Genomic DNA, 15,200 nt, shown 5'->3' on the forward strand with positions numbered 1-15,200 from the left:
TTCTTGTGAATATGACGGAGCAGAATAGGAATCAATGTTTTGAATGTTGGAAAATGGAGTGTCAAAATGATACTGACTTAACTTTTGTTAGAGTTTGAGTTGTCTCAAGCAAAAAATCCAGAATTGTTCCCTTTAGGAGATTATAATCTTCTTGATATAAAATAACCTTCTGGCTATGGCACTTAATATCATAAATATGATTTTAGCAAGTCAAAATCTCATTGGAATAAGTCTTGAACTATAGCAGGGGCATTTTGCTTATTTCATACTTCGGAATTTCAACAGTATAATATAAAGCAACTCATAATAAAAATGCCTGCCTTCCTTCCTTACGAAAGTTTTGTTAAGTATTATAAATTTTAAAGTCCCTCTAATTCATTAGAGAAAAAACTACCATTTTCAAAAAGCCTGACAATTTCTTTCATTTCATCCTGTTGTGGTATTCCTCTATATGACAGGACTTCAAACCAAGTAAAATTTTTTTATTTAGTATCTCTCAACATTGCTGTTTTGGGTAGATAAAAATACTTCCCTGACCTAACATTAAGGTTTAAGGTTTTATTAATGTTAACTATATGGTTTTATTTAGATCAAGTCAAAAAGTTCTCAGTGCCTGCAAAAATCTTTATAATGCATTAAAAAATAATTTGGTCCACATCTTATTATACTAGTACTTCTTGTTTTATGTATAGCAAAATCAGCATATTCTTTGCTACATAGATTTTCTGTAGCTGAGAGCAAGGATAAGGTAGGAGATCACCAGTGGGATTAAGTGGAAATGATTGATCATGTGAGGATGCTCCCTGAAGTTGAAGTAATAAATTTTTTGCATTAGATTAAAAGGCTAGCCCTCGAGTTTGTAAATATCCTAATTCACCTTAAGCATTTCTACTTTTTAAAAGTGGTTCAGTGTTTAGTTTTATAGACTTTCTATCAGTAGACTGCAATAATCTTTTTAAAGATTTTTTCTATTTATTTATTTGACAGAGAGAGAGCACAAGTAGGCAGAGCAGCAGGCAGAGTGGTAGAGAGAAAGAAGCAAGCTCCCCGCCAAGCAGGGAGCCTGACGTGGGGCTTGATCCCAGGACCCTGGGATCATGACCTAAGCTGAAGGCAGATGCCCAACCATCTGAGCCACGCAGGTGCCCCTGCAATAATTTTTAAAATTAAACCACATTTAATAACTGGTAAAACTAAATGTGTTTTCAGGGAAAAAAAATTAATAAGTAACAAATAAACTATTCCCAGAGTACTGTAGGTGAAACAAGTAGTGAATGTTCTCTGTAACAACTATTTTCCTTCTTTTCTTTTTGTTTTACGCATTAACTTACTTATTTGTTCATTCATCTTTTAAATGACAGTATCCCTCTGAAGAAGATATGATTGAATGGGCCAAGAGGGAAAGTGAGAGAGAGGAAGAGCAGAGGCTTGCCCGACTAAATCAGCAAGAGCAGGAAGACTTAGAACTGGCTATTGCACTCAGCAAATCTGAGATATCAGAAGCATGAAGAATTCTCCTGTCCTTTGTCAACCATACAATATTCTTCTTCCTGAATACTGAAGCTCTTTACAGTGTGTATCAAAACTACCTATGAGCATGGGAATACAAAAGGTTTGAGATTCCTGTAAATGTGACAAAAGTTTGTTTTTGTTTTTTTGTTTTTGTTTCTTACTCCATTTCAGATTTGTCCCCCCCCCCCCCCCATAAAAGCAGTAACCCAGTCAGACAACTTCTCCTAGGCTCCTGTTCTGATGTGCATTTACTGTGAGCTTTTGCCTGCCTGTGCTTTTACTTATAAAGCTAGAGTACCCAAGCTTCTGCCTTCTGGAATATAGAGAAATAGTTTCATCCCTGTGCTAACCTTGTTCTGTAGTTACTCTGATGATAGCCAGTGGGTTTCTTAAAGTTTGCAGTATTCTAATTTGATTTGAATGGTTGAGGGAGGGGAAGGGAAAGAACATCCTATTTCTTTTATGATAGTGCAAATTGGCTAGTTTAAAGCATTTGTTTGTATTTCCTTACAATTAAAATACTGTTCAGTTTGGTTTTTATAGACGAGGAAAAATATTTTGCATAAATTGATTCCACTATTGAAAAAGGGATGCTTTTTAGGGTTGAACCATCATAGCTTCAGACTCAATCTTTTCCTAAATAAAAATGTTAAAGCCTCATGTGTGAAATATATTTTTAGAAAAATTTCTCTGGATTTAAAGAATTTTAGATGAACAGATACCTCTCCATAATTTTAAGTGCTAGACAGTGGAGAAAATGTATCACTTAACATATACCTGTCAGTGCAAGGTAAGCAAAAGTCTTCACATGGCAGCCATTCTGCCAATGCTATAGCACTGTCCCCTTTAGTTCATGGTAGGTTTATTTTTGTACTTTGCAGAGGAAACTTAAGCATGCGAGAACTGGAAGGTACTTTAAACTTTTGTATATATATTTTTTTGTTTTCTTTAATGAAGGCTCACTTACTTGAAATGTAAAAACTTTCACTGAATACAAATGGGAAAAGTGATGTGTATTAAATCATTATTGCTTTTTGTCCATTTGTGTGGTTTAAAATAGTTTATTCTCTTCCTGGTTTTTACTTATAAAATTGGTGGGCTAGCAAAAAAATCTTGTTTTTTCTAATTGAGAGAGAAGAAACCTGTCAAATTGTCAAAGCTCTTCATGTATTAAAAGCCTATCTCCTGTAAAACTGACCTAGCAGGCAAGCTGAATTTGAAATAGACTGTGATGTAGGCTGTAAACTGTGGAATAACCTTTGTTTTCTTTTAACATCAGTTACTGACTTAGATAATGTATTGAATACCAAGATAAAGAAAAATGCACCTACAAACTAATTAAAAGTCTCTGTGGTCACCAAGTCAAGGTAGTATTGATCTGTGTTAATCAGAGTAACTTATTGCCTAGCTTACGAATAAATTCCAAAATATCCAATTCATTTCATCTTGAAATGGTGCTTTTTTTCTCTCCACACACAATTGGACTGCTGCAGTTTAAAGCAAACTTACACCACGTTCTTGCACAGCTAACTTTTTTTCTACTTTTATAAATGGAAACATTTCGGCATAAAAGTCATACATATGAAGCAAGGGCTGAATCATAATCATCAGGCTTTGATTTTGATAAACTAATCCAGTGGCCTACGGATATACTGCTAAAGTTGATTGAGAAGGTAGTGTTGGGAGCTGTGATAGGTAGTCGTTTTGGGTTTTTTTTTTTCCCTTCCCCTTATACTTCAGGATAAAGGTAAGTTGACTTGAATAACCTTCTTTTGCACTGGGAAAATAAAAAGATGTTTGAAATGCTTTTAAGGTATTTTTTTTAATTAAAAAACCACTCTGGAAAATATTAAATATCTGTAATTTATAAACACCAACCTTCAATGTAATAAGTGTACCCTAATCTTATGTATGTTTAACTGGATTACACAGATTCTTATCTTTTGTTAAAATATGTATACTCAGTGGACCAATATAATATTAAAGTATGTATATATTATATAAATATCCATAGCTCTCTCTCCACGCTCACTTGTGTAGGATGAATGTTTTAGAGACATTTGTGATTACATTTTACGTCGTTGACTCTGGCTGCAAAGCCTGTGCTTTCAAAGGACAGACGAGTATTCCTGAGAGCTCAGCGGCACTACTTGCCATCTTCTCCATACTCATTCAAGCTCAGTTGGGCTTTCTTTATAGAATTTTCTCTGATGTTTCAAACTTCTAAATTGTAGCCTGTAATTATGAGAACAATAAACTTTAAGTAATAATAAAGCATACTATCCATACATTCTATTTGAAATGGAGTTCTGCAGTTCTCTGTTACGTCCATGCTGTGTCCAAGGAGGGGTAGGTATATAATCAGCACAGGTTAATATGTGTAAAGTGCTTGAGGCAGTGCCTGGTATAGAATAAACACTCAATAAATGTTAACTATTATTTTTAGTTATCATGTCCTGTTTCTGTGAAAGAAAGATGGAAAATGTATGTGCACAGAGACCGTGCCTGAAACATAGATGGTTTGTATATATTTGTTGAGTGAGGATTTGTGACATGGGTCCTAGGAGGGCACCACGGTATAAAAAATTCTTTACGGTCCTGGGATAGAATCCCTAGTCTACCATTTTTGAGAAAGATGACTTTGAGAAACTTATTTAACCTCCCTGAGCCTCATTTTCATCATCTAATGAATATCATAATACTTAACTCATAGGATCATTCTGAAGGATTTGACTTTGGCAACTTTTTAATATTATATATTTTAATTAAGCAAAGTCCACCCTGTTATTATTAGTAGTGAAAAAAGCTATTGGTTTCCTGTGGCAGCAGCCCAAGAGCAGAGTATGGCAGGACAGGCATTTAGAAAGTTTCTTTCCCTCTTTGATCAAGTTTTAGCTGAAAGGAGTGCAGCCAAAACTGTAACCAAAGGAGGAGGCATCATGCTTCCAGAAAAATCTCAAGGAAAAGTATTGCAAGCAACAGTAGTAGCTGTTGGTTCAGGGTGTAAAGGCAAGGTGGAGAGATTCAACCAGTTAGTGTGAAAGTTGGAGATGAAGTTCTTCTCCCAGAATATGGAGGCACCAGAGCAATTCTAGATGACAAGGATTATATCTTATTTAGGGATGGTGACATTCTCAGAAAGTATGTAGACTGAAATAAGTCATTATTGAAATGATTTTCATGTGAAGGAAGTTTGCCCATTCCACTGAATTCTGAAATCTTTCACCATGTAAATAATTTCTATTTCTCTTTTATAATAAACTAATGATATCTCCAAAAAAAGAAAAAAGAAAAGAAAAAAGCTATTGGTTATTGGATACATGTTGTGTGTGAAGCATTACATTAAGCACTTTATGTGTGTTTTCTGGTTTAATCTTTACAACAGCCCTAAGTAGTACTATTATTAGCCTCTATTTTGAGATAGGTAAACTGAGGCTCAAGAAATTAAAATAATGTGCTTCGGATCATATGGCTAGTAAGTGAGATGCGCCAGGAATTGAACTCTGGTCTCTCTGATATTAAAACATGATACGCTTTCCATTTTACCATGCTTTGTCTCATTTTGTGTAAAAAAGTTTGCTCCTAGGAAATGCTAGGAATAGGACATTATAATCACAACAAATGACATGTTAGGCTCCAGGCAGAATCCATAGTGCTTTACATACATTAATTCATTTAATCCTCACAACAGCAGTAACTCTAATTGTGTGTGTGTGTGTGTGTGTGTGTGTGTGTGTGTGTGTATAATAACAATAATCATCATCATCTCCATTTTAAGAAGAGGTGCCCTAACTAAGCCATAATTATGCAGCTAGTAAGTGGCAGAGCTGGCCACTTTTGAATTCAGGGAGCTGACTCCAGAGTTTTAACCACTACTTGCTATTTCTGTTAAAGGTGTGAAGCCAGAGAAGTATCATAAATAGAATAGTCCATGTGATCTCTGCTCTTGATTAATGAAGTAGCACATGGCGTCTTATAAAACATTTTCTAATTCATTCTCCTATGTAATCCTTAAAAGGATTTAGAATTTCTGACATACGAAAGCATTCAACCATTCTTAGTATTACCTTAAGTGATAAATAAGTACATAGGGGAGATGGCCACCATTGCTTTTCTTAAAGAAATACAAGTTTTTAAATCACAGAGTTTGCAAAAATGAAAAATAATTTATCAGTGCTAGCAAAGCTCTGGAAAATACATAAAAGGGTAGGCAAAGAGTAGTTTCTGAAGAGTTTGCTGCACAGATGAAGGGACAGGGCATTCTGGGCAGAGGCCATGGCTATGTATAAAAGACAAAGGGGGGGGTAGGACATGGTATAGTGTACCAGCTGGCAGCAAGTATTGAAGTAATTCTCTGTGACTAGAGTTTAGGTCTGTTGGCAAAAGAGTGAAGTATTTGTGTTTGTGTGTAAGAAAGATCTTGAAGATCTTAATGGTGGTGATTTAGAGGATTGCTTTAGAGGGAAACCAGGCAAAGCAGGAAGAGCAGGTGAACGCTGCTGGAGTCATTCAGGTGAGATGGTAAGGAGCTAAAAATGTGGCTGAGGTCTGAGAGATGGGGACCAATTGAGGAGAATTAGCGTGGTTCACAAACTTTGGCAAGCATCAGGATCACCTGGAGGGCTTGTTAAAATACAGATTGTGACCCCATCCCCAGAGTTTCTGATTTCAGCAGGTCTAGAGTGGGGCCCAAGAATCTGAAATTCTGACAAGTTCCCAGATGATGTTAAAGTGCTGGCCCAGGGGAACCTAACTCTGAGAACCGCTGGAGTAGAGGCTAACTTCCAAGTCTCTTCTGCAAGTTTGTTTTTTTTTTTTCAAAATATGTTTTGACTACATATTTATTTTCTCTCTCTTACTACTACACTGTAAACTCCACAGTAGTGGAGGCTCCAGGTCTATGACCCTCACAGAGCCTGTTCTGTTTTATTAAATCTACTCATTTAGTTTGCCATGCGGTTGCACCTTGTCATTCTACACTTGACCTGTGGATTCTGTTTCATAATATAAAGCACTTCCAATCTTTCTTGTGGATAGAGTCACTTAAAAATAGTAATTGGAAGCAATAACACTTTGTGCCAGTACTATGCGAAGCACTTACATATAATGATTTATTTTACTCTCCATAATAGTCCTTTAAGTTAGGTGCTGTTATTTCCAGTTTAAAGATGAGGTGCGAAAAGGTTAAATAACTTGCCCAAGATCCAGAACTAAAAAGTACACAAGGTAGGAATCAGTACCCAGGAGTCTGTCTCCAGAATCCATGCTCAATCACTCCTCTGTACCGAAAAAATTTACTTTAAGATAGTTTTGATGCATAGATCTATAGGGTACCTCTTACTGGCTGAAATCCCCGTAAGTCTGAGTGTTGGAAATGGTACAGTGAGAAAATCATTGTCGTTCCATTCACCTTTTGCTAAGGTGTATTTTGTTCTAGGTACTGTGCTAGGCTAGGGACAGAGAAGACTCATAGGAGGGCCTTGCCATCAGTGATGATACAGTAGGAGGGATAAACATCTACTCTCAACTAATGCTACAACATTGCATGCTGAGGATTAAGATAGGAATGTTGGGATACCCAGAGGAAGGAGAGAATAGTTCTAGCCCAGAGGATTGGGGAAGTCTTCCCCAAAGAGGTGCCCCCAGGACACAGTACTCTACTTCTAGCATTAGTAAAAAACATAGATGGTGACTCAAAAAATTTTAAAAGCATAGCTCTCACAAGGCCTCACCATTTGATGTCAGGGTTCTGTTCAACTGGAAAGGCTGGCAGACAGCCTCCCAGGAGGCCTCATGGAAGCAGCATTTATTACTTAGTGAATTCAACCTGGCCCAGGTCTTCAAGTTTAGAAACCTGACTTTCATCAGTAAAACAGAGACAGAGCTTCCATTACTGACAGGACTGATGTAGAGACCAGAACATGAGTTTCCAGCAAAAGTTGCCACAGGGCTTAGAACAGACACAATTGGTTGAACAAGACTCCTCCCTTGCCCGTGGTGTCTGGATGACTCCTGTCTCTGAAGCTCCTCTCTCTGCAGCCATCGCTGCCTGGTCCTCTGATGAACATGTTTTTCAGATGATAAGTTTTATCAGGTTACAGTCTGGTTTGGCTGGTTGGGTAGCTAAAGCTAGTGTCTCTTTGGGGTGACTTTACATATCTTCGCTTTCGTCCATTGTGGACTCTCTAGTTTAACTCCTCCTGAGGCTGACTTCCCCAGTTTGAGTTCTTAGTGAAGTATCTTAGCCCCCTGGCTTTGATTCCAACTTTTCATTGATCATACTGCTTATTGAGTGTGTATATGCCAGGCCTTCTCCCTGACCCAACCTCCTCCAAACCATCTACATGCCCTAACAATTCTGCCTTTTAAATATCTCTCAAATCTATCCTTTCCATCCCCAGTGCCACTGGCCCAGTTCAGGTCTTCATTATCTCTCTTGTAGACTCTGCCAAAGCCTCCTAATCTCCTTGCCACCAGTCTGTTTTTCTCTCTGCTTCCGAACCATCCTCCATGTTGCAGTCAGATTCATCTAGAATCAAAATCTGCCCCTACCACTCCTACAATAAAACATGACACTGATTCCCATCATGCTCAGGTTAAAATCCTAAACCCTTAAAAGGCTTTTCATCATAACCTTGATTTCTGATTGGTATTTAATCAGTAATGGGTTGAACGTGTAAGCTGTTCCCCCCCCCTTAAACAAATCTTGAGAAAATGCTACTTGAAGGAAATAAACGTACCTCCAATCTGATTATGTAGTAATGGAATCCTTTTGAAATGTGCTTAATTTTAGACTCTCTAATTTGGTGTTTTTCAAACAACAGGTAATACGTTAGTTGGGTTGGGAAATAAGTTTAGTGAATCAAGCAGCATGGAAAAAATGTAAACAGAGTAGTATAGTAGAATGAACTCCCATGTCCCGATAATCACCTTCAGTAATTGCCAATTCATATCCAATCTAAGTTTATCTATATTCCTGCCCACTTTCCTCTCCTGTTATTTTGAGGCAAATCTTATACTTCATTTGTAAATTTTTCAGCATGTTAAAGGTCAGCATTTAAAAAATCATGAAATATAATTTGTTATTGAATATATATGTATTGGGTCATGAGATAAAATGTTTGAAGGCCACTGATTTTTTTTCAACATCTCTTTTCCAATAAGAAATGTAGGTAGGTCCTAATGTTATGTATCCAGGTTAATAATATAGAAGATTATCTTATGGAAGGGAAGGTGTGTCTTTGCAGAAAGACCCCACCTGTTTTTCTTCCCCACCCCCCATAAGTATATAGAATATATATAGTATAGAATGTGTTCAGCTGCCCAAGACCTAAGGGCTTAGTTTCAGCCTCTCCTGTTTCCTCTGGAGTCCCAACTTGAGATGACTGAGTTATTTCATGGGAAGGAAAAGGGATGAGGAAAAGTAGCTGATACTTAACTGAGGAGCTTCTCTGAGCCTGGCACCAAGGCTTTTAATATACATTCCCCTATTTAATCCTCATAACACTTTCAACAGAAAGAAAACTGAGTTTATAGAGAGATGGAAATGATTTAAGAAAGACACCCTCACCCCCTGACCCCCACCTACTAGAGACCAAGTCAGGTTCCAGCCCAGGGGCCTCGGCTCTGAGACCTGCTCTTCCACTACCAGCCTGCCTTCTGTATGCTTGGCCTGTAAGGCAGCCCTTTGGGCCCAAGTGGCAACAGAGATCAAACACAGTAAACCTGGGCCCTAAGCAAGAACTGATGTCCTCAAAGAAAACCTTGATTCATCTCAGCTTCCTGAGAAGGTTCCTAGCCTTGTAGAAAGAACCCAGATCTCAGAGTCTTCTGAACATGCATCTAAATTCTGGCCTTCCCATCTGCTTTGTGACTGTGGATATGTCTCTAAACCTCTCAGATAACAGCTACTTCACAGGATTGTTGTGAGGATTAAAGATGACGGATATAAAGTCTTCATTTCTGTGAAATGGCAGATATTCACTAAGTAAGGGCTGTCGTGTCTGTGTTCAAGAAGACAAAACGTAAGACTACATTTTAGCAAAGTGTGTAACCGTGTTAAAGAGAATAAACTTCAGTCATCTTAAAAGTGTATTGATCGGAACACTTCATTCCTCACTGATTCTGAATAAAACTATCGCATGGCATGGGGTGCACGTGACACCCATGTTCAGCACTATTGTGTTTCGTTTGAGGTCACTCATCTAGCCCTCACAACAGCCCTTGTGCTGGGTGCTTTTCTTTTCCACATTTTACATAAGTCCCATTTCAGATGAGAACACTGAAGCAGAGAGAGGTTAAGTAACTTGCCTGAAGTCTCAAGCAGCTATCAGGTGGTGAAGCCCAGATTCTAACTCAGGCAGTCTGGCTCCAGAGCAAGGGAAAGAATAAAACCCTCTCTACCTTGGGGTTGTGAGATTCAAAATAAGATAAGCTTTGGGAAAGTGATTCATAAATGCCGTGTGGATTCTAAGAGCTTGTCTGGCAGGCAGACTGGGGTTAAGATACAGACGTGAGGGTGACTGCTTGGGTTCAGTCTTCACTCTGCCACTTAATTGGCCTTTGTGATCTTGAATAAATTACTTAATCCTCTGCCTCATTTTCTCAACTATAAAAATCGAAATTGTAAAAGGAAATACCTAATAAGATTGTTCTGAGGATGAAATGAGCTGGTATATCTGAAAGGCTTAGAATAATGCCTAACATAGCCCTAGACAAACGATGGTGATGACGATGAAGACGATGAAGGAAAAGGTGAAGAGGAAGAACAGGAAACAAGACTTGAAGTTTAAGAAACCTGGGAGTGAATCCCACCTCCTGACTTGATCTTAGGAACATTTCTTAACTTCAGACTCAGTATTCTCACAAGAGTTGTTTGTCCCAGTTAGAGGTAGTGTATGTAAAGGTAAGTATGTAAAGTGTCTGCCAAAAGTGGAAACTTTATAAATAGTTCCTTCTTCATTTACTCTGCTCCGAGCACCTACTAGTGTAGCAGTGGTGCCAGGCTCCATGAAGACACAGATGTGAGACATTCTCTGTATTTTCAGATAGAAATGTGAAGATGATACTGGTCATTGATAACTAAGGATTAAAAAGTATGTAGTGCTAAATGCTGTAAAAAAGACAGACACAAAATGTAATCTCCAAAAAGGAGAGATTCCTCCGCTAGGGAGATACAGGAGGGCTTCTTGGAGGACGCAGTATTAGCTGTGGGCTCAGAGGCTGGGTGGGACTTGAATTCCAAGTGGGATTTGACTGGGCTCTGGGCCTACAGGAGGCCAGGCTTCGGAGGCCCTGTGGTATTCATGCCTGTGAGCCCAGGAGGAAGTTGGCCATCTGCAATGCCCAATGCTGCCAAGCTGGATGAGGCTCTGTGGGCTGAGGGATTTGGGCCCCTAGATGCATGTAACTGGAATTTCCAGATCTGGAGGCTCTAGCGTTGTGGTCAGATAGGCAGCATTCTAAGGCCCTTGTTGATCTGCCAAGACCGAGACATGAGTTCTCAGAGAAAGGGGGAAAGGTCGCATTTTCTCTGCTGCCTACCAGGGAAAAACGAGAGAAACTGCCCAGATAATCCTTGAGGCTTCTGCCCCCAGGCCTCGCACTCCACGCCCAGCCCACCTGCAGACCTCAGGCGGGATTAGGAAGCAGCAGCAGGTGGGGGCAGACAGACCTGGGTGGAAGAACTCGCTCCACAGCTCAGTCTCAGAGAAGTCAGTTCTCCCCCCCCGGAGCCCTAGTTTCATCACCTATAAAATGAGAGTAAATACTTAACAGGATGAAATTAAATGAGAATTTGTGTCAAACACCTGGCTTAGGGCTTGGCATCTTAGGGAATAGCTCAGACTTGTCAGAATCAGTCACCATTTAGTTGACACACGATTCGTGTTGCACAAGTGCCTACAATACAGGCCCAGCCCACAGGAGAGAGAAATAGTCCCTTAGCCACCCTGCCCCGGCTGTTTTCAACCCTCATCCTCTCACTGAGAAAAGTCTCCAGGGACCCCTGAGTCCATCCTTCACACTCGACCTGGAGTGATCCTCCTCAAGGCACTCCCCGCTCCTAGTCCTTAGTTGAGCCTCCTATGGAAGCCTCCTGTCCCAGTGCCTTGACTGTCCGCAGCTTCTCCCCGGCCAGAGAGCACCTTCCTACCTCCCTGCTGCCCCACCTGCCCCCCCAGCCGCTCCTGCAGGCCCAAGCCCTTGACTCCATCCCTGTGCCACCCTGGCAAGGCAGGGTTCGGTACTTAAGCAGAAGAGAAAGGCATTGGTGACACCATCGCCCCTCGGTTCACAGAACCGGCTTTAGACTGGGACTGGAGAGGCCTGGGGTAGGTCCTGGTGCTGCCACTGGCCTTCTGTGTGGTCTTGGGACAAATCCCTGGACGTCCTGGGCCTCAGCTTCTCCTTGTGACTAATGATGTGTCTCGACGGCTCTGGAAGGGAATGGGCTTGCCCTGGGACCCCAGGTCCGCTCCGGGGACCCCGATGTCCCTGGCAGGCAGGGAGGCGCCCGGCGGCGGCGGGGAGGAGCCGCCGGTCCCGCCCCGCCCGTCCGCCGGGTCCAGGTGCTGCCGCGGGAGCCGCCGCTACAGCCCACGCCGCCACGAGGGGCCGCCCGCGCCCCCTCCGAGCCCGGCCCGCGTCCATGGCGTTTCTGACAGCTTGGAAGGGGACGGCCTCCGGGAAGAGCGACCGCAGGTACAGGGCGGGAACCGGGACGCGGCGGGAGGCGCGCGTGGGACAGAGGGGCGGCTGCCGGCAGCCGACGGGAGGGACAGCTGTGGGGGTACAGCTGGGGACGCAGTGCGCGGGCTGCCGGGCGCGGGGTAACGGCCGCAGGGCCGGGGAGGGGCAGTCCAGCGCCAGCGCTTCTCACACCCCCACGTGCCCGCTGCTCGGGTGTTGCGGGCCCCGGCGAGGCTGGGCCTGGGACGAGGGACGCGGACCCCCCTCCCCGGTCCCGCCCGAGCCCCGCTTCCGGTGCCGTCATCTGCGCGCTACCTGCGAGGGTTCTCAGGTGAGCTGGCCCTCGGGCGGGCTGGGGGTCGGGTTCAGGCAGCCGAGCCGGCCCTCAGGGGTGCTGCTCACGCACCTGGTCCTCCAGAGCGCTGCGTGAGCGAGGCCGTGGGCACTCTATGTGCCGGGACAGGTGAGAGCAGGCACACCATCCGCCCCGCGCCCCGCCCCCGCCTCGACCCTGGGTTGTCCACATCTGGGGGCAGCACTCTGGGGGAAATCTTGGGTGTCAGTGCTGGTCCATGGTGGAATTATGTGCCCCACAGTTCCTCCAAGGTCAACCCATGAGGGATGTCATTGTCTCCCGTGTGTGGCCTCCACCTCCCCAGCTGTCCCCACCTCCCGGATGAGTTGGTGTCTCCAGATGTGTGCCCTTGAGAAAGAGGACAGGGGACAGTCCTGACCTCTCTTCTGAGCTTAGACACACAATTCCTTTCCTTTACATACTTAAAGTTCCCCCTCCTTACTCCCTGGAGAAGAGCAATCCAACTGCCCTCCCCGCACTTCCATCTGACTTTCCTGCAAGCACCTCGGACTCTGCAAGTCCCAAATCACACTTCACATCTTCACCCCTAAACCTGTTCCTCTTCCTGTGTTCCCATCTCAGTGAATGGCATCGTCATCCACCCTGTTGCTCAAGCCCAGAATCTGGGAGTCATCCCTTTCGCCTCCCTCCCTTATCTCCACCCCAGTCTCAGAGGAGTCCTGCTGATTTTCTCTCTTTGGTGTCTCTCAAAGCCATTCATTCCCCTTTGGACTATTACAATAGCCCTAACTTTCCCAGTTCCTCCAGTCTTCTTCCATGCATCCTTCAGACTGATCTTACCTAAAGCATGAGCCAGATCATGTCATTTTTCTTTTAAAACTTCCATGGCTCTCTATCACCTAGAGGTTAAAGTTCAAGGTTGTTGCTTGAGTAGAGAGGTTGTGACCTGCCTCGCCCGTTTCCCCTAACTCCCCAGCGCTCACTCTGATCCAGCAACACCATTGGCTTTATAGTGCTCTCACAACTGTGCCAGGCTGCTCAGGGTTGCCTCTGTCTGGAATGCTGTCCTCTGCTCCTGACATTCACATCGGTAAGACTCAACTTCAGGTGACCTCTTTTAGAGAGCCTTTCTAACCCCACCCTTGAGTCAGACTCAGGGGCTTTCAGCATCTTTGCTTCCTTCTCATGGTCTCATTCAGTCTTTTAACAAACATTGTTGAGCACATACCGTGTTCCAGGCATTGTACTAGGTGTTTCGGATATGGTGTTATTTCCAAGACACATCTCCCTGCTCTCAGGAGACCATGTTCTGGTGGAAAAGACAGACTACACCAATAGGTAAATAAACAATGCTGTGTAAAGCTTTAAAAAGGGCCATGTGATGGAGAATAAAATAGACCATTCCCAGAAGTCAAAGTGTGATTTGTGTCTGAGGGGCAGAAAGGGGGTCCTTGACGTGAATCACTGTGAGACTGGATCCAGGAGGCAGGCTGCTGCGGAACAGGGCGAGTTTAGATTTCATTGTGTGTTGGGAAGCCACTAGAGGGCATCAGGGAGAGGATTTATATATTTAAAGATGACCCTGCTACCTCAGGAAAAAAGGATTTTGCTGAGGGACAGACAATTTCAACACTGAATCAGGGTCACCCTTTTTTGTCTCCCCACTACGCATGCAGAGGGGACAGGGGCTGAGAGTGTGCTTCGGTTTTGATGAGGACATGAAGGGATAATTTCCGAGGAAGTGAGAACCCCTGGTTGGGGTAGAAAAGAATGGCTATGTCCAGATGAATTTCTTGCCTGAGGCCTGCCCTGCCTATGAGAACCTGGTTGTGCTCTGTCCTGTAGGCGCGAGGAAACTTCTAGTTGCAAATGTGTGTATGTTGCTGATGTCACAGTGTGGAAGGAGGTCGGGAGACCAGAGGGGAGGCTGGCATGAGGGAGTATATGGGAGGGCCTGAACACATGTGCCTTTATGCTTCAGGTGGAACTTGCTGGGCACAAATACCCAGATAATACTCCCAGTTGTCCCCACAAAGTCTCATATCAGAGGCACAAACCCAGCTCAGGACCTGTGACTTCTCCACCCTCACCCCTCACCCACCGCACTGCCTGGTCTCCCACAGCCTGGCCAAAGGGTGAAGAGCTTGCCCAGCTCCTGTTCTGCCACTTACTTACTGGCTCTATGACCTTGATTTAATTACTTGGTCTGTGTGAACTTAACTTTACTCAGCTATAAAATAATAGCTGTTCACTGAGTGGTGGGAAGACCTAGTGAAGTCACATTGGAAAGGACCTCACAGACAGCCACTGGGGCATATTTGGTGTTCAGTAAATGTGAGTTCACTTCCTTCTTGGCAGTGGTATGAGGTAACTGAGGTATTCCCATTGAACAAAGGGGATTCTGAAAGGTTTGGGAGCCAAGAGTGGGATTCCGGGCACCAGGATGGATAGCCAGGAGGTGTTAGGAGAGAGAAATGATGCCCACAATCTTACAATGGGGACTGTCACCTACTGGTGCTAAAAACAGGGTCCCTTCCTAGCCATACCGGTAGCCCCCACTCATGGCTGCTCCGGTAGGAAGCAGCACCAGGAGCAAAGGGGAACGTGTAGCTGGGCACATGGCTTTTGGGAGAGTAAGTGGCAGAGCTGCTATGGGGGGAGGGGCTCTCTGAGAATGGAGGGG

The 15,200-nt window shown here is 43.4% G+C and overlaps 1 protein-coding gene and 1 pseudogene across 7 annotated transcripts in view; both read left to right on the forward strand.

Moving 5' to 3' along the window:
• EPS15 (epidermal growth factor receptor pathway substrate 15) overlaps positions 1–3,814 on the forward strand; it is a 134,455-nt gene extending 130,641 nt beyond the window's left edge. For all 7 annotated transcript variants that reach the window (XM_044383881.3, XM_044383883.3, XM_026498122.4 and 4 more), the window contains one exon: positions 1,362–3,814. In XM_044383881.3, the coding sequence (XP_044239816.1) occupies positions 1,362–1,508 (147 nt within the window). In that variant the 3' untranslated portion in view covers positions 1,509–3,814. The remainder of the gene's footprint in view (positions 1–1,361) is intronic.
• Positions 3,815–3,871: 57 nt separating this feature from the next.
• On the forward strand, positions 3,872–5,057 carry LOC130543495 (10 kDa heat shock protein, mitochondrial-like; annotated as a pseudogene).
• The last annotated feature ends 10,143 nt before the right edge of the window (positions 5,058–15,200 follow it).

Source organism: Ursus arctos, unplaced genomic scaffold, assembly GCF_023065955.2.
Source record: "Ursus arctos isolate Adak ecotype North America unplaced genomic scaffold, UrsArc2.0 scaffold_12, whole genome shotgun sequence".
Taxonomy (NCBI): domain Eukaryota; kingdom Metazoa; phylum Chordata; class Mammalia; order Carnivora; family Ursidae; genus Ursus; species Ursus arctos.